Source organism: Alosa sapidissima, chromosome 4 (genome assembly GCF_018492685.1).
Source record: "Alosa sapidissima isolate fAloSap1 chromosome 4, fAloSap1.pri, whole genome shotgun sequence".
In the NCBI taxonomy this organism is placed as follows: Eukaryota; Metazoa; Chordata; class Actinopteri; order Clupeiformes; family Clupeidae; genus Alosa; species Alosa sapidissima.
This window is the reverse complement of record NC_055960.1, coordinates 25,901,664-25,925,230: the sequence shown is the minus strand read 5'-3', so window position 1 is coordinate 25,925,230 and position 23,567 is coordinate 25,901,664. Positions and strand designations below refer to the sequence as shown.

Here is a 23,567-nt window from a genome sequence, read left to right as displayed (position 1 = left end):
GAATGAATGATCAACGTAGCATTAGAGTCTTCCTGACTAAAATGAAATCTGATTTTAGTGAAATCTGAACCAATAAAGTGACAAAAACCTGCTTAGATATAAATGAACATTAAATTACATGTTTTCCAGATACTGTGACATTATATGTGCACTTCATTCTGATCTAAACAGGACATTATATTCATACAAACACAAACCCAGGCACAAGGCCAGTGCAAGAGAGATGAATGTAACATCACCAAGGACAACTGTCAGTTTCTCATGTTTATGTTTTTCATCCTCCCATGGATGCATAGAGCACACAGAGCTTTATTTGTTTTCTTGAAGGCATTTGATAGATCTGATAGATATTGCTTCTTAAACTACATGCTATGTAATGTCTGAGGTCTTGGTGGACTCCATTACAGAGTCTGTGTTTGAACAACAGTTGGCCAGGAAAAGACCATACCTGACATTATATGGCCCAAGGGGCTGTTTTGTCATATGATTTGGCAGGTCAATTCTACCGAGGCTATATGGATTTTTAACATGCCAATGACTACATTTATTTTCAGGCCACCTGAATGACTCTTAAATATCTGACAGCACTTCCAACATTTCAGTCAGCAATTTGGTTCAGTGACTTAAAGGATGGACTTGAGATCAAATTGGCCATCGTTACAATTCAGCCATTATACTGCTGTATTGCCATGGATTTTATTGTCCCATTCATCTGATCTGATTTGCTGAGGCACTTTCTGCCATGGCTGCATGTCAGTAATGAGCCTGACTTTGCATGAACCTGCTGATTAGGCATTTAATTTATTCAAATGAAAATTATTTTTGTCATGTCGAAATGTCTGATATATGTGGCATCTGACATTAAACTACATTAAAATGAATACACACACTAAAATAGACTGAGACAGAAACCTTTATTAAACTACTTCACATACTGAAATCTTTTTACTGAAGTCAGAACATTTTCTTCCTTGAGGTCATCACACTGATCATTATAAGCAGACACCTGCAGAAAATGTGACACCTTTGTCAATGCTACAATAATACAGAAAGGATTGTTACTGGCCATATTTATCCATCTATGTGATATTAATTCTGTGCTTCATATTTCTGGCCTATAGACCTATTTGATGTGTTATATGCTGAAATGCCCAATCATGACTGGTTATAATGTATCTATTCATTAGCGTTCACTGAGGATCAAAGCAGAAATAACTTTCATATGCTGAATGTGACAGAAGAGGGTTATGCAAAGCAGTTAATAACAATTACGCTGCATGCATTGAGATGATAAAGCGTTCCAGTTGGCAGAATTCAATTTGTGAATGATTCTGTCGTCATCCTCCAGCCAGGCAGAGGAACCATGGAGGCAGACATTCTGAATGGCTGTTTTAAAAGCCCTAATGGAAAACTGGGCTTGAAAAAAAAAGACAACTGTCTGACTAACTGAAAGCTTTTGAGGAAATAATAAGTGTAATTTCAGTTACTTTAAACTCTTGAACATATTTTATTTTTCATTCTTGGACAGAACATTTTAGCAATGTACAGATTGTTCATGTTCAAGAGGAATGTTTTTATTTCTCTGTCCGAGATAGAGTTGGATGGCATGGTGTTACTGCAGTAGCTGTGGCCGCAGTAACCCTTGGTCTGCCAATTACATTACATTGCATTTGGCTGACGCTTTTTTTTTTCAATTAATGAACAAATTAGTTTTTTTCACATTTCACTCAATGAGACATATTTTGGATGGGGACATACAGTGAAATGGCCAAATTAGAGAGGCCCTTATTGGCTCTAATCACTTTAATAGGAATAAAACTATGAAATGCACTATAAAATGTGTATGAGCAAAGCACTAATTGAGGCAGTTAACACTGCAGAAATAGCTTTGAAATGTCAGCTCAACCTTCCAACTGCCCTCCAGATATCTGGTCCTAAAACAGACCAGGAAATAAAACTCTTTATAATTTTAAAAAGATTGGAGTCCCGGGATCTGGATGTAGGCAGGGAGGTTGTAGGTGTTAGCTGTCATGCTCCAGACTGAAACTATGTCTGAATCTATTGGCATTATTAAATGGGTTCATAGCAGGGACGGCCCTCCCAAAAGGGGTAAATGATGGGGATGATTCCTATGGACCTCGGTGGCAGGAAACACCACAAAAGCCACAGGACGATCAGCTTTATCAAAGGGGATACTGCACAGAGTTCAATCTGTGTGACCAGAATTCCTGGCTATGCCACTAATCACAGACAATCATACTGGATTGTGAGAATGTGTGGTTGTTGTTGAGAGGGAGAGGGCTCTGGATTTATAGGACCTCGCTGCCTGGTGTAGAACATCAACAGGTTCTTTAGTGGCATGAGCAGCCATCTGAGATCAGTGTTCACCACAGTGGGGAGGGTGCAATTTGAGTCAAGGATGAGTCATCCTTCAAACCACTTTCGTTAGGTTACCTACAGAGTCAATTATATCAAGGGCCAGAGCCCCTGGGCTTTTCCATGGTAATACAGCATATTAAATGCCATGCATGCTTATTGGACACATTTGCACGTTTGTTTTGAGAGGAAAGCTTGAACATGTGTTTGGAAGGCTAATGGTTGTAGACTGACAAGTATGGTGAAATGAGTGGACATCTCATTGTCTTTTTACACGTTGGGCTACATCACATTTAGAAAACATGTGATTAGCTAACTGTTCAACCCTGAACCCTAAAACAGTCAGCCTAGACTGTCATAATAAGCTATTTTATCCCTCTCAGATACTCATCATTACCAGTAGGCCTAAGGTAGGCTGACAGACACAATGAACTAATAAAACAATTGTTCATGCATGAAGCGTCACGTGATACCTGAATGGTGCATGTGTATGTGAAACGTATCGTTTCAAGGCGCTCGGTCTTTCAACTCTTCTCTTGCCTTTTCCTTAAGACTGTGGTTTCTCTCAGCGAACCAGCGCTGCGGGTGAGCCTAGCAACAGAGATTGTCCTCCAATCACAGCGAATTGGTGTCTGCGAGAAGGGCGGGACCTCGTGCGCGGTCATCTGTTCATGCCACGGATCCTCAGCGTGCACAGGGGTTGGTGGATCCTCAGATAATGACAGTCCTGTTCAGAAAAATATGTATCTTCCCACGGCATGTTTAACATATTTTAAAATGTTTATCAGAATGCGTTTTCAATGTTAATACAATAGCAAAATAAGTTATTTGCATCGATTGCATAATCTATCATGGGAAGCAAAGATGATGTTAGCAACAAATAGACACGCTCTCCTAAGACAACGCATGCAATTCAATCGCTTAATATCAACAATGTGTTATCATTCCTTACCCAAGCGGTTGTATACTGCACATTAATTTTAAGAACCCAAACACGCTATAATAAAAAGTTCTTCTGAATGGCTGAACGGAGGGAGCGCCTAGCCTATGTGGCTCCGCCCAGCTGATAGCACAGGAAGCGCCTCCGCTTTATTGAGCAGAGGAGAAAAAGTAGACAGGCCTGAGTTACAGACAGTTTTTTTCGCCAAAGACATCAACAAGTGTCATTGGAAGTAAACAAAATATACTTTACTGTGAGACTACATGCGAATGCAGTCTTACGGAAAACGGATCAATATGAAGAGATGATAATGTGTTTACATTTTTAATGTGTGGCACTGGCTACTCCTGGCTAGCTTGCTAAAAGAAAGCGAGAAGGAACGTGGTAAGTAAAGTATGTTGATGCAGTTAAAGTGTGTTCCATGTTCTCCAAATGCGTTTAGAATCTTGTGCTAACCTTACATCCGTCGGGTTGCTTTCAGAGCAGTTTTCTTCCTGGGTATAGATTAATTAAATGATTTAATACAATTGCACAAACAATGTTAGTCCCCAAACTCGATGATTGTGTTGAGAAGCATTTTGCATTTACCCAACATCTTCATAGTGAGTAAAGCCTACGTGGTTAAAACAGGACCGAAGAATACATGACAACAGTAAGACCGTTTGAACACTTTCTGAACTTTACGGGCCTGGTCGAATACATCAACGATTAATTAACAAAGGGGAGAACGCTCTGTGTGGGCACCACCACGTGTGAGGAAGAGGAGTTTCTCCTCGCCCTCATTCAATTGAGCTCTCATTAACCCTCTATTTGTTGACGTGTAGTTCTTGTTTAAAGAATGAAAATACGAAACATTTTAACTTTTGTGCATCTCAACATTTTATTATTTGAAGAGGAATAATACTAGGCAAAAACGGAAAGTTTTGTATTTAGAGGGAGGGTTTTAATTGCCAGATTTCTTTGTTTTTAGAAACTAGTACTAATACAAATGATCGAATAGGCCATTTTAACTGATGCCAGGCTGTTATAGATGCGTAAAGCTTGCGCAGCAAATTATTTCAGCTTGTAAACATTCATGTGTATTTCAGTTATATAACGTTTATACTTCTTCCCCATTCCCCAGTGTTGAAACGAAGGCGAAAATTAAGAGAATGCAAAATATGCATACAGAATAAGTTTAGAACTAGCTCTACCCGACCCCATTCACATGGCATTTCGTGTCGTCCTTCCCTCAGACAAGCCACATCCACAGATAGCATAGTGTTTGCTGTTTGTGCGGCCTTCCCGTTTGATCTGCCCACACAGTTAGCGCGACTTGCGAAGTTCTAACATGCTAGATAGAACCGTCTGACGCCATAGGCGCCCCTCTCATCTTTTTTCCAGTCGGGTCCTCTTTTTCTCATTCTAATCCGCCCCCCAATCCATCTGCAGGGTGCCAGTGTGCTGTGTGGCTGACCTCAGGAATGTCGTGTTGACTGAACCCTTGTTGCATTGGATATCAGGTCAGATTCCAACCACCCACACACACACACAGTCACAGACACACACTCACTCCTTCTCAGCTCTCTCTCTCTCTCTCACACACACACACACACTCTCACACACTCACTCTCACTCTCACGCACGCATGCACACATACACACACACTCAGACATGCACGCGACTTGTCCCATTTTAGGGTGTCTGTGTCAACACAGATGAGCTCTTGCTAACAAGAGTCAGGGGTCATTAAGGTTAACATGGAGACAGTATTGGGGCTTTGAGCTGAACGTTAAGACAGGTGGAGGGAATTAGAGGTGCCATGTTGAAAGCTAAACACCATGGCCACGGCAGCTTATCCTCATGCACCCTCCGTTTTCCTTGACCCCCCTCGCATTACACTCAGGTTCCCTCATTTGTCTTCATAATTCAATCATAGTAGAACTTTCCTCAGTAATAGAATAATGTGATAATAATATTGCACCGTTGCTGATGTTGAATTGCTTTTTTCTGTAAATCTTTGGGCATGAAATGGTTGTGAAGACTCTTGTCTAAGCCTCTGGTGGGGAATCCCCATGGACTTCTGTGAGGCTATAACAACAGCCATGATGCTGCAACATCCTGGAAATAATGACTGTTTGTCCAAATGTAAATACTGTATGCTCTCTCTGTCTGCCCCCTTCTCCCCTTCAGTGATTCTTAATTGGCCGCATGGGTTGTCAATCAGCATATGCATACCAGGTATTCAGATTGTCCTATAAATTAATTCTCCACTCAACTTTGTGCATGAAGCCATCCAGTTTTCTTTTCAATTCTGTTAAAGAACAACTCCGTTTACCAACAAAACACTTCTATGGGGATGACACTCACCCAGACAACGTTCTGCTAAGATGTGTAGCTTTTTTGTGTGAAAATTTCCAGTGTCTGCTCCAGTGTCCCATTTTCTCTCTTTCTTTTTCTCTCTCCTCCCACATCCTTTGTGACCTTCCCGATTCTTTCCGACCCCCCCCCCCCCCACCACCACTCCCACGGCTTCCTCCCTTGCACATAGCCACTGACTGTCGTCTGCCGTCATTCTGTCTCCCTTCACTTGTCTTTTTACTTCCTCTCTCTTTAACTGCATTCTCTCTCTGGTCCACTCCACATCATGATCTGTGGCCTCAATCTCACCTCTCTCTCTCTCTCTCTCTCTCTCTCTCTCTCTCTCTCTCTCTCTCTCTCTCTCTCTCTCTCTCTCTCTCTCTCTCTCTCTCTCTCTGTGTCTCCTCCTCGGTCAGGTGATGGCTCAGGAGGTGCAGTATGAGCCGGTGGCCCAAATCGGCGGCGGCGCCTACGGGACAGTGTACAAGGCGCGCGACCGGGAGAGCGGACAGTTTGTGGCGCTGAAGAGCGTGCGCGTGCAGACGGACCAGGATGGCCTGCCGCTCTCCACCGTACGGGAGGTGGCGCTGCTCAAGCGCCTTGAGCAGTTCGACCATCCAAACATCGTCAAGTAAGGGATGCTACACACACACACAAATTTAACCATCCCAACGTTGTCAAGTAAGGGAGAAGGGGGTTGCTTAACACACACACACCTGTTAGACCACATCAAAATAAGGGAGAGACTCCTTCTGACTGGTACCTACATGCACACACGATCACACCCTGGCATTCCATAGAGATCATCCCAATATTGTGCAAAGAGGACCAGGCTGCCCTGAACTGGCACATGCACAACTTGCACGCAAACACCTTCATGTACAGTCCTGTGTATCAGGATACCTATTTAGCCTTTGAATCAGTGTCAACTTTCTCTTCTTTAAACAAGACCCTCCGTTCACCCTCTCGCTTGCTGTGTTTTGCTGCGTGCTTCTGACAGCTCGCTGAAAGGAAAGGTCCTGTGATCCTGCAGGTATTTTCCGCCTGAGGTGCTTGACTCATTCCACATTCACCGGCTCAAAACAACTCATTCATCAAAGTTCATTCACTCAAAATATCACGGTTGTCTCTCACTTAAACACAGGCTGCTGGTAGTTCTCTTCCCTCAATCATTCAACTTTTGCTATTGTGTTCAATTGCCCGTCAATTTTATGTCATTCACACACAAAAATGGCACACGTCAGAGTTTAAAGTCAGCCTGCCGTTCACTTTCAAATGCTCTGTAACGCCTGAATGAAATTCAGTGTAGACGGGGGTTCTGTTGGCCACCCCTCTGCAGTAGACCCCGCCGGTGACTGGGGGAAAACTACCTACTGCTTGCAACCAGGCTGTTTGCTTGGCCACAACGATGATCTCAGGACTACATTTAGTCAATGGAAACCATGGTGTCTTCATTTGCTGTGCTCTTTCTCGTTGTGGTCGTTCATGCTCAAAGGAGATGAGCCAGATCTGTGGGGTGTGTGTGTGTGTGTGTGTGGGGGGGGGGGGGGGGTGGGGGGGTGGGGGGGGGGGGGGTGCTTTTATTGAAAAGAGGGCTATTTTTGTTTTTAACAAAAAGAGCCGGATGCCTTGCAGTGTTGTGTTGCAATCGCTGAAATGCCAGCTCACAGGGCCGCCATGACCTTTAGTGTGGGCTAGTCTGTGCTTGGCTGCTGATGTGGTTCCTGATTAGTCAGCTAGCTCAGCTGAGCTGTGCTCCGTTGCGTTGTGTGGTGGGAGCGGTTACAGTGCTAGCTTGCTTTGCACAGTCTTTTCCCCGGCTGAATGTGGACGTGTGCAGCCATGTGTATATTTGTTTTCAAAATGACTCAAGTTTTGTGTGTATAATCATAGTGAAAGTGTAAGCAGAGGTTCTAAAGACAGTGCGGTCTTTACAGAGTTCACAAGTGTTCTGTAGCGACTGCATGTCTCTGGTATTCAATAGCTGCAGAGAAATAGTTTAATTCCTGCCGAGTATGCTTCATAGCTTCTCCCATGCTTGGAATTTAACCATGTTCCAACTTCCCCCGGGTGTGTGTGTGTGTGTGTGTGTGTGTGTTAGGCTCATGGATGTGTGTGCCTCCCCTCGGACGGACCAGGAGACCAAAGTCACGCTGGTGTTTGAGCATGTGGACCAGGACCTGAAGACCTATCTGGAGAAAGCCCCGGCTCCTGGCCTACCAGCACACACTATTAGGGTAAGGATCGAGATCTATCTCTCACTCTCACACACACACACCGACAAATAAATATGCAACTGCAGACACACATGCACACATACATATACTTCCCCACATGTGCGTACACATCTATACACGCACGCACACACACACACACACACACACACACACACACACACACACACACTCTCTCATCACTTTCATCACACAACACAGTATGTCATTCTTACCAAGACCTGATGATCTACTTAGTGAAGCCATCACATGTGTACACACACTACCCCCCACTCTCAGGCACCCAGTGTCCCATCTCTCTTAGTGTCACATAAACACACTCACACTTTGACACTCACACATGCACACTCAGACCAAGAACTAAAGATCCAGGCACTGGTGTTTATTGGTAGCGCGGTTTTCTATGAAATTTGGCACATGATGGTACAAGGTCCAAAACACTGTTTAACCAGTTTGCAGTTCCCCTCTCAGATCAGTCTCCAGGTAGGAATTTTGTTTATAACTTTTGAACCATTTGGCCAAGAACCACTGTTTTTTTTTTTTTCCTCTTTCCTACTACACTGACTGATTGATTGAGTTTTGAGGAATTTGAGTTCACATGCAGTGGTTTCCAGTTTCCAGCCAAATGGGATTTCCTAACATTTTGAATTTTCATAGTAAATAAATGCTATTAACATGAACTTCGAAGAAAATCGTTGAATGAAAATTCTGACCAAAGAGACTTCTGACTAAACGTTTTGTGAGGGTTTAATATATATATATATATATATATATATATACACTATGAAAGTAGTTCACTGAATCTATTGGTGGAGATGGGAAGTGATGCTATGTATTAGCAGCAGTGTTTTAATGTCAGTCTTCCAGTTCCAGCAGTTTTGTTACTGTATGTAACGGTAGCCTTATGATAAGTAGCTGTACAGTGTGTACTGTATGTTGTGTAAACTTCCATCCTGACGCCTTAAGATTCCTGCTAGCAAGAGATGCTTGGGCCTGTGGGCATTAGCCTTCCAGTCCAAGGCACTTCAAGGAGCGGGTACGGGCAGTCAGCACAACGCAGTGTTTTGTGTTTTAATCTGCTAGTGTGTGCTCATGTATTATATATGTGTGTGTCGTGCTGATATGTATGTTGTGCTGATATGTATATTTGTGTGTGGTATGCCTTTATGTAGACATTTTCATATGTATGTATGTGTGTGTATTGTGTACATATGCTGATATTTAGGTGTGTGTGTGTGTGTGTGTCAGGACCTGATGAAGCAGCTGGTGAATGGTCTGGAGTTTCTGCACTCGCATCGTGTGGTGCACCGCGACCTGAAGCCTGAGAACATCCTGGTGACCAGTAGGGGACAGGTCAAGCTGGCTGACTTTGGCTTGGCGCGCATGTACAGCTGCCACATGGCCCTCACACCTGTGGTGAGCCACACACACACACACACACACACATACTCTATAGGGCTGTGCATCAGCAATACACAGACACGATACGATACGCATCACAATACATGGTAGGGATCGACCGATATGGATTTTTTAGTACCGATACCGATTTTTTTTTTTCCCATCAGCCTTAGCCGATGACCGATACAGGCTGCCGATTTTTTTTGAGCCGATATTTGGAGCCGAAACTGCTTTTATTTTGCTCCCTCAATTTACATCATACAAATGACCCATAATTACACAAATGATAACAAATGTTATAAGTCTCAATTTAAAAAAGGAACATTTATTAAACTTATGGATGGGTGCACTGATATGGTTAACTGTGCAAAATGCTTTCATCAACATTTTACAATTGATGATGCATTGCTTGCTAACATATTCAAGGATGCAAACAGCGTGCCTTTTGGCGGATGCCGCCTTTTTCACGGCTGTCTGGGGGACTTGTGTGAATCGTGCAGATCCGACGAGTTTTTCTTTGGGGGGGGTTGAAGTGTCTGATTATAATTTCATCAAAGTTAATTCTGTATTAAAATGACTACATAAACACATAGCCTACTGTTACGGTCCATGAAACATAGGAAGTGTAAGACAACACTAAATCAAAAAGCTGCGCACGTAAAAATCCCATTTGCTGCGCACCATTATCCTACTGCTACAAGGCTGCACTTCACTGCACTCACTGCAAGGATTTAACGTTACATCCAGGATCCAGTAATTTTGTGTCGCGCCTGGTCTTTTTTGCAAGAAAGGTAAGGTTAACCATATTTGATGTCTTCTAATCACATAATTTCTACCATTTGCATTGTGTAATGTTTAGGTTGTCCTAATGTGTCATTACAGTCTTTACAATAACTATGCCAGGTTAGTGCTAGTTATACAACAATTGGGTTCTATGGAACTATTTATTTGTTTCTGATTGGCCGAGAGACGTTCCATGAGTTGGAATATCCCTGGACATTTCAACTCAGACTTTGCACAGCTAATAATAAATCACTCTGCGATACAATGCGAAGATTTGACACAATGTTCTCATCCCAGCTCTCCACTATTTCAAGCAATGGGTTACTCCTTAGCAAACCATAACGAAACAGTGCTTCACCACATCTGTGGATTAAGCCACACAGTCAACTCAATGTAAGTAAGATAAACGAGGATGCTAATTGTTCTTAGCATTGCCAGCATTGTGTATAATATGATTGTCACTTGGAGGAGACTTGTAGATAACTAACGTTAGCATAATTAGCTAACCGCTGCTAACGTGCTAGCATCGTCACGTCAGGCTGTGCACAGTAATATAACATTTATTCACTATAAATGAATAAAGTTGAGTGGTTCTGCAATGTAGACAATGTTTCCGTTTTTTTGCAGTACCATGTCCCTTACATGACATGGCCCATTGTCCTTGTAACATGCATTCAGCACACCTAGATATGAATGTGATCTCAGCCCGACTTTCAACATTTCTTTCAAGAAGACATGTAAACCACCAAGACCTGTAATGTTCTGGAATGTTGGTTACCTAGCAACCAAGATGCTGTCTATTGAAAAGGGAACAATTTTTTTGATGCGTAAGAACGATGTCGAAATTAACATTTTTAAACAATAATGGGGTGTTTTCAGATTATTTAGTTCGTTGTAGAATTGTTGTATAAAAGCAATATAGCACGAGTGAGAGTGGGGTTGGTCATGGATATTCCCACAGCTGTTGTTGCCTGCGCCACTCGGCCTCCGGCCTCGTGGCTACGGCCGAACAACACCCGTCGGAATATCCATGACCAACCCCACTCTCACTCGTGCTATATTGCTTAAGTAGCACACTAGTATGGGGGGGTTTTCCTGCCATTAATAAAATTAAAATGAAAACAGTGAAATTAAAATGAAAAACTCGTTTTGCCATTTAATTTTCAAAGTGTCAGTGCAATTATCCTGCCAAATTTAAAAATAAAATTAAATATATACATTTGGCTTTTACTTTTCCTGATATACACGATACATTTGACAAAAATAAATTGAAAATGTCTATTTGTCATTTCATTTTCATAACCATCCTGGTATATTACTGCCAAAAATGAAAATGTTAGTTGGAAAATGCAAACTTCACTTTGACTTTGCCTTTTCCTGACCATGCGCACAATGTATGCCAAAATGATAAATAAAATGAAAACTGACCTGCTTGCGATTTATTTTCCATTTCTCATGCAACATGCAAATGAGCTGCATTGTTAATGAGATGTATGTGGGTGGTGCTCTGGTGACGACAAATTAAATGCGCCTACCATGATCATGATTTAGCTTTAGATCAATAAACGCGGTTGGTTGACGGCAAGATGGCAGCCAGATCGGTCCAAGACGAGGCCGTAGCGGCCCTAGAGTCCCCTTGTATCACACGAGGCCGGCCCAGGCAGGATATCCCTGCCGAGATGATTACAGCCTATGTGCAGTTAGGAATGACGGCCTGCTCAATTCATCGGAGGCTGTAATCGTCTCGGCAGGGATATCCTGCCTGGGCCGGCCTCGTCTCGTCTCGCCTCGACTCTAGGGCCGCTACGGCCTCGTCTTGGACCGATCTGGCTGCCATCTTGCCGTCAACCAACCGCGTTTATTGATCTAAAGCTAAATCATGATCATGGTAGGCGCATTTAATTTGTCGTCACCAGAGCACCACCCACATGCATCTCATTAACAATGCAGCTCATTTGCATGTTGTGAACTTAAATGAAAATCAAGAAATGGAAAATAAATCGCAAGCAGGTGTCAGTTTTCATTTTATTTATCATTTTGGCATACATTGTGCGCATTGTCAGGAAAAGTCAAAGTGAAGTTTGCATTTTCATTTTCATTTTTGGCAGTAATATACCAGGATGGTAATGAAAATGAAATGACAAATAGACGTTTTCAATTTATTTTTATTTTTGTCACAAATGTATCGTGTTTATCAGGAAAATTAAAAGCCAAATGTATATATTTCATTTTATTTTTAAATTTGGCTGGATAATTGCACTGACACTTTGAAAATTAAATGGCAAAACAAGTTTTTCATTTTAATTTCACTGTTTTCATTTTAATTTTATTAATGGCAGGAACCCCCCCCCCCCCCCATACACTAGCGCTACATTTTACATGACTAGCAAAAATACAATTGGATTTTTTTTTTTACCTTGTTTGTTGCGTCAGTCAGTTTAGTTCAGTTCCGGACAGACTAGCAGTATTTTGTCCTGTAATATTTTAGTAGCAGCCTAACGTTATATCCAACTCTACCCCCTTTCCAACGTGTAGCCTAATGGTAACGTACTTGTTTAGGCTAGCAGCTTGTTGACGTCTAGTAGCCTAATGAGCTGCTGGTCTAGGCTTTTTCGTAAATGCAACCCGAAGTGACAAGTGACGAACTGACTTATTTTCAATGACCCCTACCACATAAAGGCGAGAAACTGATGTGTGGGCTTATCCTAACAGACAGACCGCACTACTGTTGATACATTTTAACTGTACATTTTCGTGCAGAATAACGTTATTTTGGGGCGCATTGAGAAAGGGGGCAAAGTGAAGTGAACTATTTTGCACTCTGTTATGATACTGTCACTATGGCTAATATATGCAACTTTTCATTTACAGAATGAGAGAATTTGATGAGAGTGAGGCACTAACAGTTAAAAAAGTGGATGAGGGTTGTAAAACAAATTGGAACTGGTCTTGGTTACAGGTTGAAACGGAGATTGAGGTCAAGACAGCAAAACACACATTCAAAATGTCAGACTTTTTATAAAAAATTGAAAAAAAGGGACATGCCAAATGTACTTTCTGCATGAAAGAGATTCATTATGCTAACAAGGGAGTGCATGCTCTGTTGAATCACTGCCAGAGTGCTATACACACAGAGAGAGTGGCTACCATCATCTACCCAGTGTGGCCCAGCTCCTCTGTCAAGACAAGCCAGCTACCAGCCAAAGTCAGGCCCCAGCAGACAGAATAAGGGAAGGGACTGGGACAGTGTATTTTCATATAAAGAACATTTTTGTGTGAATAGGGTGAGCCCTGGATGGCAGAGGTGCAGTGGCGATTCTAGACATTTTTAACAAGGGTGGCACTGGTGAGGCACTTATTAATTCAAGGTGGCATGAGGCAAAACAACCAGATAAACAGAAACAGGCTCAAGATGTGAAATTAGCACAAATACATTAGGGAAACCAGACACAAACACCATACTCATAAATTGAAAGAAAAAAAAAACACATACCTTACTCACCTAAAATGTCTTTGTATTTGAATAAAATGATACAAACATATTAAAGTTAATTATCTGAGTTGTCTGTCCCTGGGCTATGCTGTGCTAAAACCAATTCCATCATGGGGACATTAAAACAATCCATTTTATTCTATTCTATTAAATGAAGATATACAAATATACTCATCCAATACATTTCCCCCCCACAATAACTTATATCTATGTGCATCTATTTTTGTAGCTGTTAAAATAATTTGAGCTGCTTTTTTGTCTATTTGTTTATTAATTAATATTTTAATTAATAAGTTCTCAAGAAACTTGAGGGTGGTATGAAGGAGTGTATTGTGTATGTGAGCAATTTCATCTTCCTAAATCTCAATATTAGGATCACAACAAGTGTGGGCAAATTATTACATTTTCACGTGGGGTAACTTGTTGCAGGGCAACCACATAACCGGTTCCATGTCTTCCGATTGGATGATTAATGATCAGTAAAGTTCTCAAGAAACTTGAAGTTGGTATGAAGGAGTGTATGTGAGCAAACATTGTTAACGTTGCACATGGGGCAACTTGTTGCAGGGCAACTACATAACCGGTTCCATGTGTTCGAATTGGATGACTAAAGTTCTCAAGAAACTTGAGGTTGGGATGAGTGTGTGAGCAACCTACATGTTACTTATCTGCCTGAATCTCAATATTCTGATCACAACAACTGTGGGCAAATTACAGGTCAGCACCAGTGCTGCATTCATTCTTTTTCACTTTTATAATCACATCACCAAAAGTAGGTTATTGGTTTTACCAAAAGTATTTGGCAGTATTTTTAAACTACAAACCTATAAAGTATTTTGATACAAAATACGATGCCATATTTTACGATAATAATGGAGAAAATTTTAGCAAAACTTAAGGTTTTTGTTAACGGAATCTCCCTCCCTCATTCATCTATTTGCGCAACAGCCCACTACCGCGTTCAATCCAGAGAGACAAGTGAAATAAATGTTTTGTTTTTTTTTCTTTTAAAGGTGCCATGTGTAATGTCCGCCAAAAAATCAATTCATACTCCACATTCCATAAAAAAGGGGGCAGTATACCTCCAGAAAGTGAGTTGGTCTACCCTAGAGTAACAACCGAGACACGTATATTGCAGTTTGGCTGGCGGTTATGTTGCCCGCATACCGCCTCCCATGGCCGAAACTGGTATTATGACACCTGTCGGGCTGTGGCTAGTAATTTAGCATGCTAATTCAGGTTGATAGCTCTGCGGCACTATACCTTGTAACTTTTTTAATGACATCACCCTTATTTCTTCTCATTCTTTTGATGCGTTTAGCTCTTTTTTTGGGATATTTTTACCTCAATTCTTACACATGGCATCTTTTAAGCGGACATCGCCATAGGCACGATATTTAGGCTACCACTGTTAGGCCTACAAAAAGTTGCAAATTAAGGAGTATTTCCTGATCGGGGAAACCTTTTGGTCCGCGGTTCTATAATATCATTCAATTGTGCCGCAAAAGAAGTGGGGCGTAATTTAAATTCATGGCTCCGTAGACCAGCAATCTACTTGTCGAGGAGGCTCATAATTTGAGAAACGCTGCAGATCATAGACAGAGAAAGCTCTGGGAATAGAACGCAGGCATATGATTTTGTTGTCACGCGCTACTATGGAAAATGAACTTTATAAAGACTGGCTCAGCCAATAAAAAAAAAAAGGAAAAAGTATGCCAGATGACCAGTCCAGCCCTGCGTTCAGGAATTATTTAATTATTATAAGCAAAAGTGGAACGTGCACAATGTTTCCTTTATCCCTCCTGATCGGGACGAATAAAACGGGTATTGGGGACGAAATAAGCATACAGTTTAGCCTAAGCTATGTAAACTTCCAATAATTTCAATATTTTACAACAAATGCTTGACTGGTTGAATGGTCATACATGTCATCAGAATATCGCTACCTGTAGCCTAGATGCGACGAGTGTTTAGTGAGTAGGCCTAAGCTTGATGAACCATAAATGAAAAGTTTTCTTAACATTACATTAGGACATTATTACCATTAAACACTTTTACAAAAGTATAGGCCTAGCCTACAGTTAACACTTAATGACCTATCAAATGTCGGCGACTTAAGTGTGTGATTTAGATAAATAGGCACTGGCAGATGCAATAGGTAAATAGATATCTTTGCGTGTTAGCACAAGCAGTAGCCTGTAGGCCAATAAAGGCAAGCGTGTTTGCCACTTACATTTCTGACGTTTGATACTTCAAACTGCTGCAAGTGCATCAAGAAAGGTCCTGCCTTAGACGATGTTAATGGCCAATTGTAGACTAAGATTTGGGGGTGGCCAATCGAATCTCAAGGGTGGCCTGTGCCACCCGGAGCCACCCCTCTGACTCCGCCCCTGCAGAGGTGGTGGCAAAATGTAATTATATGATATTTCCTGTGGGGGCGTGGGCTTCGATAATCTCACTCCTTTTTGACCATACCTCTGTTTGCATCCCTGCATATTATAAGACATAATTCAAGTCATCACAAAATATCCTTTGTCAACACATTTAAATAATTTAAGAAAACAATAAGCCTGAAAAGTAGCTATTGAAATAAAGTGCTTGATTTGTCATTTTAGACTGCATGGTTTCAATTTTTCTATGTCTGTATTTTTCTAAAAAAAGCTGCCAGATTTGTCAACCACAGAACATAAATCAGCAGAGGAAAATAACGTGGAAATAACGTGGTGTCAGATGTTTCTGTTCTAAACGGCATCAACGTCAAAAGGTATAAAAACGTATCTCTCAGTTTTAAAATCTCTCCTTCAGGTAGCGCAGCACTCTCATATCGCTGTGATGCGTGTGTCCCACTGAGTGAGACAGACCAGACGCACACACAAACTTCTGTTTGGTAGCTGACGAACCACCATTGAACTGGATTGATAATGATAACGTTAGCAAACGGCTCTAAACAAGTTAGGCATACACGGTATGTCTGGTACATGATAAACGTTAACACGAATTAATATTCAACTACACGTCTCTCATTATTAAAGCTCTGATATCTCTGCGATGGCAACTCCGCCCCGCTCGAAGGGAGAGGGGGAGGGAGACGCACACACCACATGCGTCCAAAACTCAAGCCAGGTGGTCGCTGAATAAAACTCCCACAAATATCTCGGAACAACGTCGGCATTACTTAATCATATGATTGACCAGTGTTCGTAACAGCTACCGCTAACGCATGCATACGGATAGCCTACAACTTAGCTATTTGCAGCTCCCTAAATACAATGGCAAGCATGTTTTATAGAACAGGCATTCAGGGAGGGAGACACACCACACGCGTCCAACACTCAGCCAGGTGGTAGCTGAATAAAACTCCCACAAATACCACGGAACAACATTGGCATTAGGCTACTTAATCATATGACCAGTGTTTGTAACAGTTACCGCATGAATATGGATAGCCTACAAAATAGCTATTTGCAGCTCCCCCTAAATACAATGGCAAGCAGTTTTATAAACGATCATTAAGCATAAAAAAAAGTAGCCTACCTATCTATCATTTGTGTTTTCCATTTGGACCCACAAACTTGCTTCCACTTTCAAAGTGTATGGCAATATTTCAGCTAAGTCAAACAGTTAAAAGATGCTTTGAAGGTTTAAAGTTTACTGTTGTCAGGCTTTCAGCACTCTGCTTGTGGGGGAGGGGCAGTCTGCACGTGAATTGCAGCGTCTCCAGCAACACAGAGCTGCCTGTGGACGCCTGTATGTAAATAATGCGGGGAAAAAACTATAGGCGAATGCAGCGGCTTATCTGCCGATACACGTAAAAAACGCAAATATCGGCCGGCTGATATATCGGTCGATCCCTAATGCATGGGTCACGATACAATACATCACGGTATATTGCAATACCTTTTACCAAAAATATGAAAATGTTGAGCTGGAAACACAATTTGATGTGTACCACCGGGGCAGTATAATGTGTAGATCACAGTATACTGATAAATAATAAAAACAATATAGCAAGTGTCAGGTGTATAGACATTTTTGCACAGCCTAATGTTTAAATAAAAAATATCGATATTTGGTGGCAGAGGCGATGTGATATATTGCGCATGTGGAGATATTTATTAAAAAAATATATTAATATTTTATTATTATTTTATTTTATCGAAAGCACAGCCCTAACACACTCTCACTCATTCTCTCTCTTGCTCGCTCTCTCACACACGCACTTGCTCTCTCTCTCTCTCTCACTCACACTCACACATACACACACACACACAATCTATCTTGTATATCTCTGTCTCACACACACTCACACTGTGCTCACACTCACATACACACAGAGATACACCACTCATACACACCTCACTCCTATATGCAGGCGGCAAGCTATTATTCGATTGGTTTGACCAACGTGAATGGTAATGGGATGTGTGTTTTGCGGACAGTAGTCTAGTTGAGATCATATCTGATCCAGAATAATCTCATATGGACGGAGATTGTTTAGTTTTAAAATGAAAACGGAATAGTGTAGATGCTGCTCTCTGATTTGCTCTAGCTGCTGGTTGCAGAGATATTGGGGCAATGAAATGCATTTGCTTCTGCAGGCTAAAATGCTAATCTCCATGGCAGTGGGTACCTTATAAATGGATGACATGACTGGGACTGTCCTGAGGCTGGGCTTATAACAAAACACATGGGGTGTTACAGTCACCTAAAATAAGCATGTTTATATAAGGTGTGTAGAAAAAGGCTGTTGAGATATTGGTTGTTTTACGTTGGCGAATACACCAAAAAAATGTCTGGTGTTTGGCGTCACATGTCTGACTGGGATATGCCTCGTGTTTTGAATGTGGCCGAGACCCTTTGTGATCCTATTGTCTGTTCGCCTTTCACAGTTGGTTAGGTTTCTGTATATCAGTTAGGGATGTCACACATGAAACAGTACTGCTGAAACAGGAAAATATGACTTCGATATGAGTAGGTTATCGTTTGAGTTCCTGTTGATATCTAGTGCATGGTGGGAAATAATCTAGTTGCAGTCTTGTAATCAGTGACCCTGCAAGATTCCTAGTCGTTGCAAAATCTTAGTTTGTGACTAGTCTGTTACTTGATGTGAGAGGGTCTGAGACTGTAATCTTTCAGAAATCTTTTCCAACTCTTTGCAAAGTCTTTCGGTATGAGGGTGGCATTAGTCTCTTTTGTGTTCCCACAAAAAAAAGACTTTTGCAAGGAAACTTTTATATACAATTATGTCTAGAATGACAATGATGATTATGTTGGCATGACCACACACCATGAGCGTGTCAAGTCAGGTTCTTATCATGCATTTATACTTCTCTCTGGTAGATACACACACACACACACACACACACACACACACACACACACACACACACACACACACACACACACACACACACACACAGTTGCAACAGGCCCTCCACATCCCAGTTACCAGTTGTACAAACATATCCACGAGTGCACGACATGCACTCACAAAGTTGCTTAGAAGAAGCTAAAGCTGAAGAAGTTGCGTGCAACATGTGCACCCTTGAAGAGGATGTTCCCCTCTTATGCACACAACTCAAAACCAACATCGGTGCACTCATCAGGGGAAGTTGGAAATTAGAGCATGTTAGATATGTACGTGTGTGTGGGTGTGGAAGTGAAGAAACATGTGTCCAGCTACACATGCATGCCCAGTTCAAGGCCTCACTTTTGTCCCCTCTAGCCTATGAAGTGAATTTAGCATAATGTACTTGGAAGGGTGGCCTGCTAATAGTGACCAGTACACCCTTTCCATGCCTTCAAGTTTCCTAAGTTTGCCGATGGGGCCATTAAGGGATGCCTGATATGTATATATGTGCAGGTGACCAGGTGTGTGTTTGTCTCCTTCACGTGTTCACTCGCACACCACGTACTGCCGATGCAACGATACTTACCTTTAATTCATCAAGAAGTGCATGGTGCTACCCAGTGAGGTGCAAAATGTTTCCAGTCCCACTCTGGTGCTACCCAGTGAGGTGCAAAATGTTTCCAGTCCCACTCTGGTGCTACCCAGTGAGGTGCAAAATGTTTCCAGTCCCACTCTGGCCATCATCAGTCTCCTTCATGTAGGGGAGTTCAAAAGCAGTCTCCTTTCATATATGAATAGAAGTTTGTTAGCTACAACATCAGACCTTACAGTAAAAAACAGTGTTGTTTTAGTGTTACTGTGTCTACAGTGAACTTTGTCCAGTTATATTTCCATGCAATATCACGAACAGGCTATAATTTAAGAACTCGGGAAATCAGTAGAACTGTAAAGTGGTGAAATAAGAAAAGACCCAGATCAGTTGGAAAGTCAGATGGAAATTGCAGTGTCAGTTGTACTCCCACTTCATGTGACAGACTTTCGGCGAAGCACTCTCCCAGAACACAATGTGAAACAAACGAGGATCAGCAGCAGCACCTTCTTCCTCTTCATCTCTTTCTCTTTTTTTTCTCTCTCTCTCGCTCTCTCTCGCGCGCTCTCTCGCTCTCGCTCTCGCTCTCGCTCTCTCTCTCTCCCTCTTCCAATCAATCTTTTTTCTTCTCTCTTTCTTCCTTTCCAAACAGATGTTTGTCTCCGTCTGTTGTGTGCGGAGAGAAGTGGTTAGACAGACTTGATGACCCTGGTAGGCTATAGGCTTGTGTTTTAATTGTTAATATTTTATTTTTATTTGATCTGTTTTTAAAAAAAAATGTTTTTAAAGAAAGATTTTTTTAACAGTCAAAGTGTCTCACACACACTCAACCCCACCCTCTATCTGTCTGTCTGTTGTCTCCCCCCATCCTTGCCTACCCCAGGTGGTGACGCTGTGGTATCGATCCCCGGAGGTCCTTCTCCAGTCCACATACGCCACACCCGTGGACATATGGAGCACAGGCTGCATCTTCGCTGAGATGTTCAGACGCAAGTGAGTGTCTCTGTGTGTGTGTCTCTGTGTGTGTGTCTCTGTGTGTGTGTCTCTGTGTGTGTGTCTCTGTTTCTATGTGTGTCTCTCTCATGGTGTCTCTGTGTGTGTGTTGGGTGTATCAAAGACAAAACTTCATCAAGATTAATATCAGTGGGAACTATCTGGTTTCAAACTACAGTGGCAGTATTGTGATTAATATTGTGGTAACAGATTGTAACGACATGTTTGTTTTCCGTGAAAAACAAATCTGTTGCTGGCTGCGCCTCTCTTTGTCTGTCGTTGAGCACTGTGTGAGTATGCACTGCACAAGACAGGGGACTTCATTTCCATCTCAAGCAGACAACGTGCTCATTGGAGTACTGTGAGAGCTTTGGTGTTGTAGGGAAGACTTAAGAAGAACTGGCACATTGGCACAAAGATTGTAAGGGCAGGGTGGTGATGCTCATATTATGTTCTGTCGCCATCATGTGGTGTGCTTTGGTACTGCATGGTATGTTAAGGGAGAATGAGTGTCTCCCCTCTTCTTAATCCTCCGGATAGAGGAAGCAGTCAACCTCTGGACCGTAATCTAACTTTTGTATAGAAAGACACTATAATGCAACAGTTCAAAATTCAGCAGAGTAATACGTTCATGGTGATTACCTTTTTTGTTTACAGTTCAAAGTGAACAATTGTTGGCAAGAACTGTTTACACAAAGGGTTCATATTTAAAACTGAAAAGAAAACATTCACCATGACACATGCACAAAAGTTTACCTCTGCCAATTGTATCACACCTCTGGCTTACATATCAATAATCTTGTGTCACTTAGACCCCTGAATGTAAATAATCCTTAGTTGCAGTCCTAATAGCAGATTTCCATAAACCAGATTGAACTCGTGGCACTATGAATCATCGTAGCAACACTTGTTTTATGTGGATTTTGTCCAGATACTCTTAAAATGAATATTTTGAAAACACACCTTGCGTTAACACATCTCTGTGTCCAGATAGGGACAACACAGTTTGTGTTTCTTTTTTTATTTGTTACACAATATGTGTTGAAAATAACACAACTTGTTTTTTAACACATCTCTGTGTCCAGATAGCGACAACACATTCAAGTGTAGCTTTATATGTCCCATTTTTTTTTCTCTCTCTCTCACAGACCCCTGTTTTGTGGGGAGTCCGAAGCAGACCAGTTGGGGAAGATATTTGAGTAAGTAGGCCGCTTATGAAAACTGGGCTGACCGCATCGTCTTGGTATTCTGGGTAATCCCAGTGTTGTGGGTGTTCGTGGTCCTTATTCATATGTCCACTCCCCCAGTGTGATTGGTCTGCCATCTGAAGAGGAGTGGCCTGCTGACATCACTCTGAAGCGCCACAACTTCAGCCCCCAGAAGCCTCGGCCACTCACAGACTGCGTCCCCGAGATCTGCAGCCAAGGAGAAGACCTGCTCAAGGTGAGGCACTGACCACTAGTCCACTCTAGAGCACCTGTGGTCGCTCCTGGCAACGCACTGACATGCCCTTTTTTTCTGGTTGTGGCACTTGACATCTGTGTTATGATTTGTAATGGATACTAAATCCATGAGCTAAATTCACTCATTCCATTTTCATTCATTTAGTGTTGGTAAAGAAAGCTTTAACTTGAACCCCTACCCTCATCTTATGTTTGCCCCTGTCTCTCCACACAGAAAATGCTCACCTTTGACCCCCTGAGAAGAATCTCGGCCATGTCTGCTCTCGAACACGACTACCTGACAGAGGGTTAAAGCCGTGGCATTCCTCATTTTAAACCATCCTCATTTTATTTTGTATTTCACATGTGAGGACGACCGGTAAAGGGATTATTTTAAAGTGTGAGTTATTTTGGAGGCGCTCTTGAATGGCTTTGAATGATTACCTCACCGACTGCGCCACAAGAGAATCATCTGGGTTGTACGCCACATCACAGGTAGTCCCGTACATTAAGTATCAAATCCCTATGATAATGTGGAGGTGTGCCCATTCCTGATCAGGTGATCAACCTTAGCTAGCTACCCCTTGCTTGTCACATCATGACTGCTAGTCTGAGATGGCAAAACTGCCATTCATAATTACTTGCCATTTACTCAGATTAGTGCCATAGATGAAATAGGAATGAGATGTGACGAGCAAGGTTATGAGTGTTTTGTGAATCAAGATGTATAGCTTAGACTGGATATGTCTGAGTCAACCAACGTCTGAAAATATGCTTTATATTACCAGTTATGTACACTTCCTGGAGGTTTGAATGTTTTTCACTGTCAAATGGAAACAGACTTCCAGTAGTCCTGTATTAAATGTGGTACATAATAAACTGAGATATTTTTTTTAGCGAAATCAGCCGGATATTTTGAGAGGGAGTGGGACTGTTCACGAGGACATACACACTTAATCACCCACCCACCCACCCACCCACAGTAACACGGGAAGTTGTTGATCATGGAGAGTTGCCCAAATGATTGACAAACATGTATGCATCCTCACTATTCCCTTTGGGTCATTCTCTCAGTCACTGCATCCCATTGTGTACAGTATATGTGATGTGGTGATATTCATAAAGATTGAAAAATGAATAAAGCTGCTATGACATTAAGCATACACTCGACTGGTTTGGTTTGTGGTACATGTCAACTGGTTCTAACTGGTGGCTATCAAAAATCACTAAGGTCATACCCCCAGTGAAGATACAGTCGGGTTGAAAATGTGTGTAAGTCATTTAAAAGCAACAGTGAATTGGATTATAATTCACTACACATTGCAATGCATCTGCAAAGTATATAAATGCACATTAAATGTAACAATGCATTCCCTCGTTGTAGGCACCTATTGATCATTATGAACATTTCTCGTGTAGATTTGGCTGGTACACAAACCATATTTTCAAGTGTGTGTAAAGAAACACTTCTGTTTGCTACTTTCATCAGACCATTTAATGAGACCATCAGTACAAAAAGAAACTCAGCAGGATGAACTACACAGTTTGGGAGACAGAAGGCCGCATGAACACTGTCAAGACCAGTCGGTCTGTGACGTCCAAGACAAATGGCTCTGATCCGCATGT

At 41.9% G+C, this 23,567-nt stretch overlaps 1 protein-coding gene across 2 annotated transcripts; it reads left to right on the top strand.

The window, feature by feature from the left end:
* Positions 1–3,439: 3,439 nt before the first annotated feature.
* On the top strand, positions 3,440–23,104 carry cdk4 (cyclin-dependent kinase 4). Of its 2 annotated transcripts, XM_042089782.1 has the most exons (10): positions 3,440–3,700; positions 4,748–4,818; positions 5,489–5,536; positions 6,073–6,287; positions 7,758–7,893; positions 9,139–9,306; positions 20,390–20,499; positions 21,648–21,698; positions 21,807–21,942; positions 22,177–23,104. In XM_042089782.1, exons 3-10 carry the CDS (start codon positions 5,507–5,509, stop codon positions 22,252–22,254), a joined length of 924 nt encoding a protein of 307 aa, XP_041945716.1. In that variant the 5' UTR covers positions 3,440–3,700; positions 4,748–4,818; positions 5,489–5,506; the 3' UTR covers positions 22,255–23,104. The 2 variants fall into 2 exon arrangements, with proteins under 2 accessions (XP_041945716.1, XP_041945717.1); XM_042089783.1 differs by lacking the exon at positions 5,489–5,536 and having other exon boundaries at positions 3,441–3,700.
* Positions 23,105–23,567: the final 463 nt, after the last annotated feature.

What these genes read in the sequence shown, in the direction of transcription:
- cdk4 (XM_042089782.1), top strand. Translation starts at nt 5,507, where the DNA reads ATGGGTTGTCAATCAGCATATGCATACCAG. An exon ending in ACATGGCCCTCACACCTGTG is followed by an intron (nt 9,307 to 20,389) that starts GTGAGCCACACA and finishes TGCCTACCCCAG; the next exon opens with GTGGTGACGCTGTGGTATCG. An exon ending in GCTGAGATGTTCAGACGCAA is followed by an intron (nt 20,500 to 21,647) that starts GTGAGTGTCTCT and finishes TCTCTCTCACAG; the next exon opens with ACCCCTGTTTTGTGGGGAGT.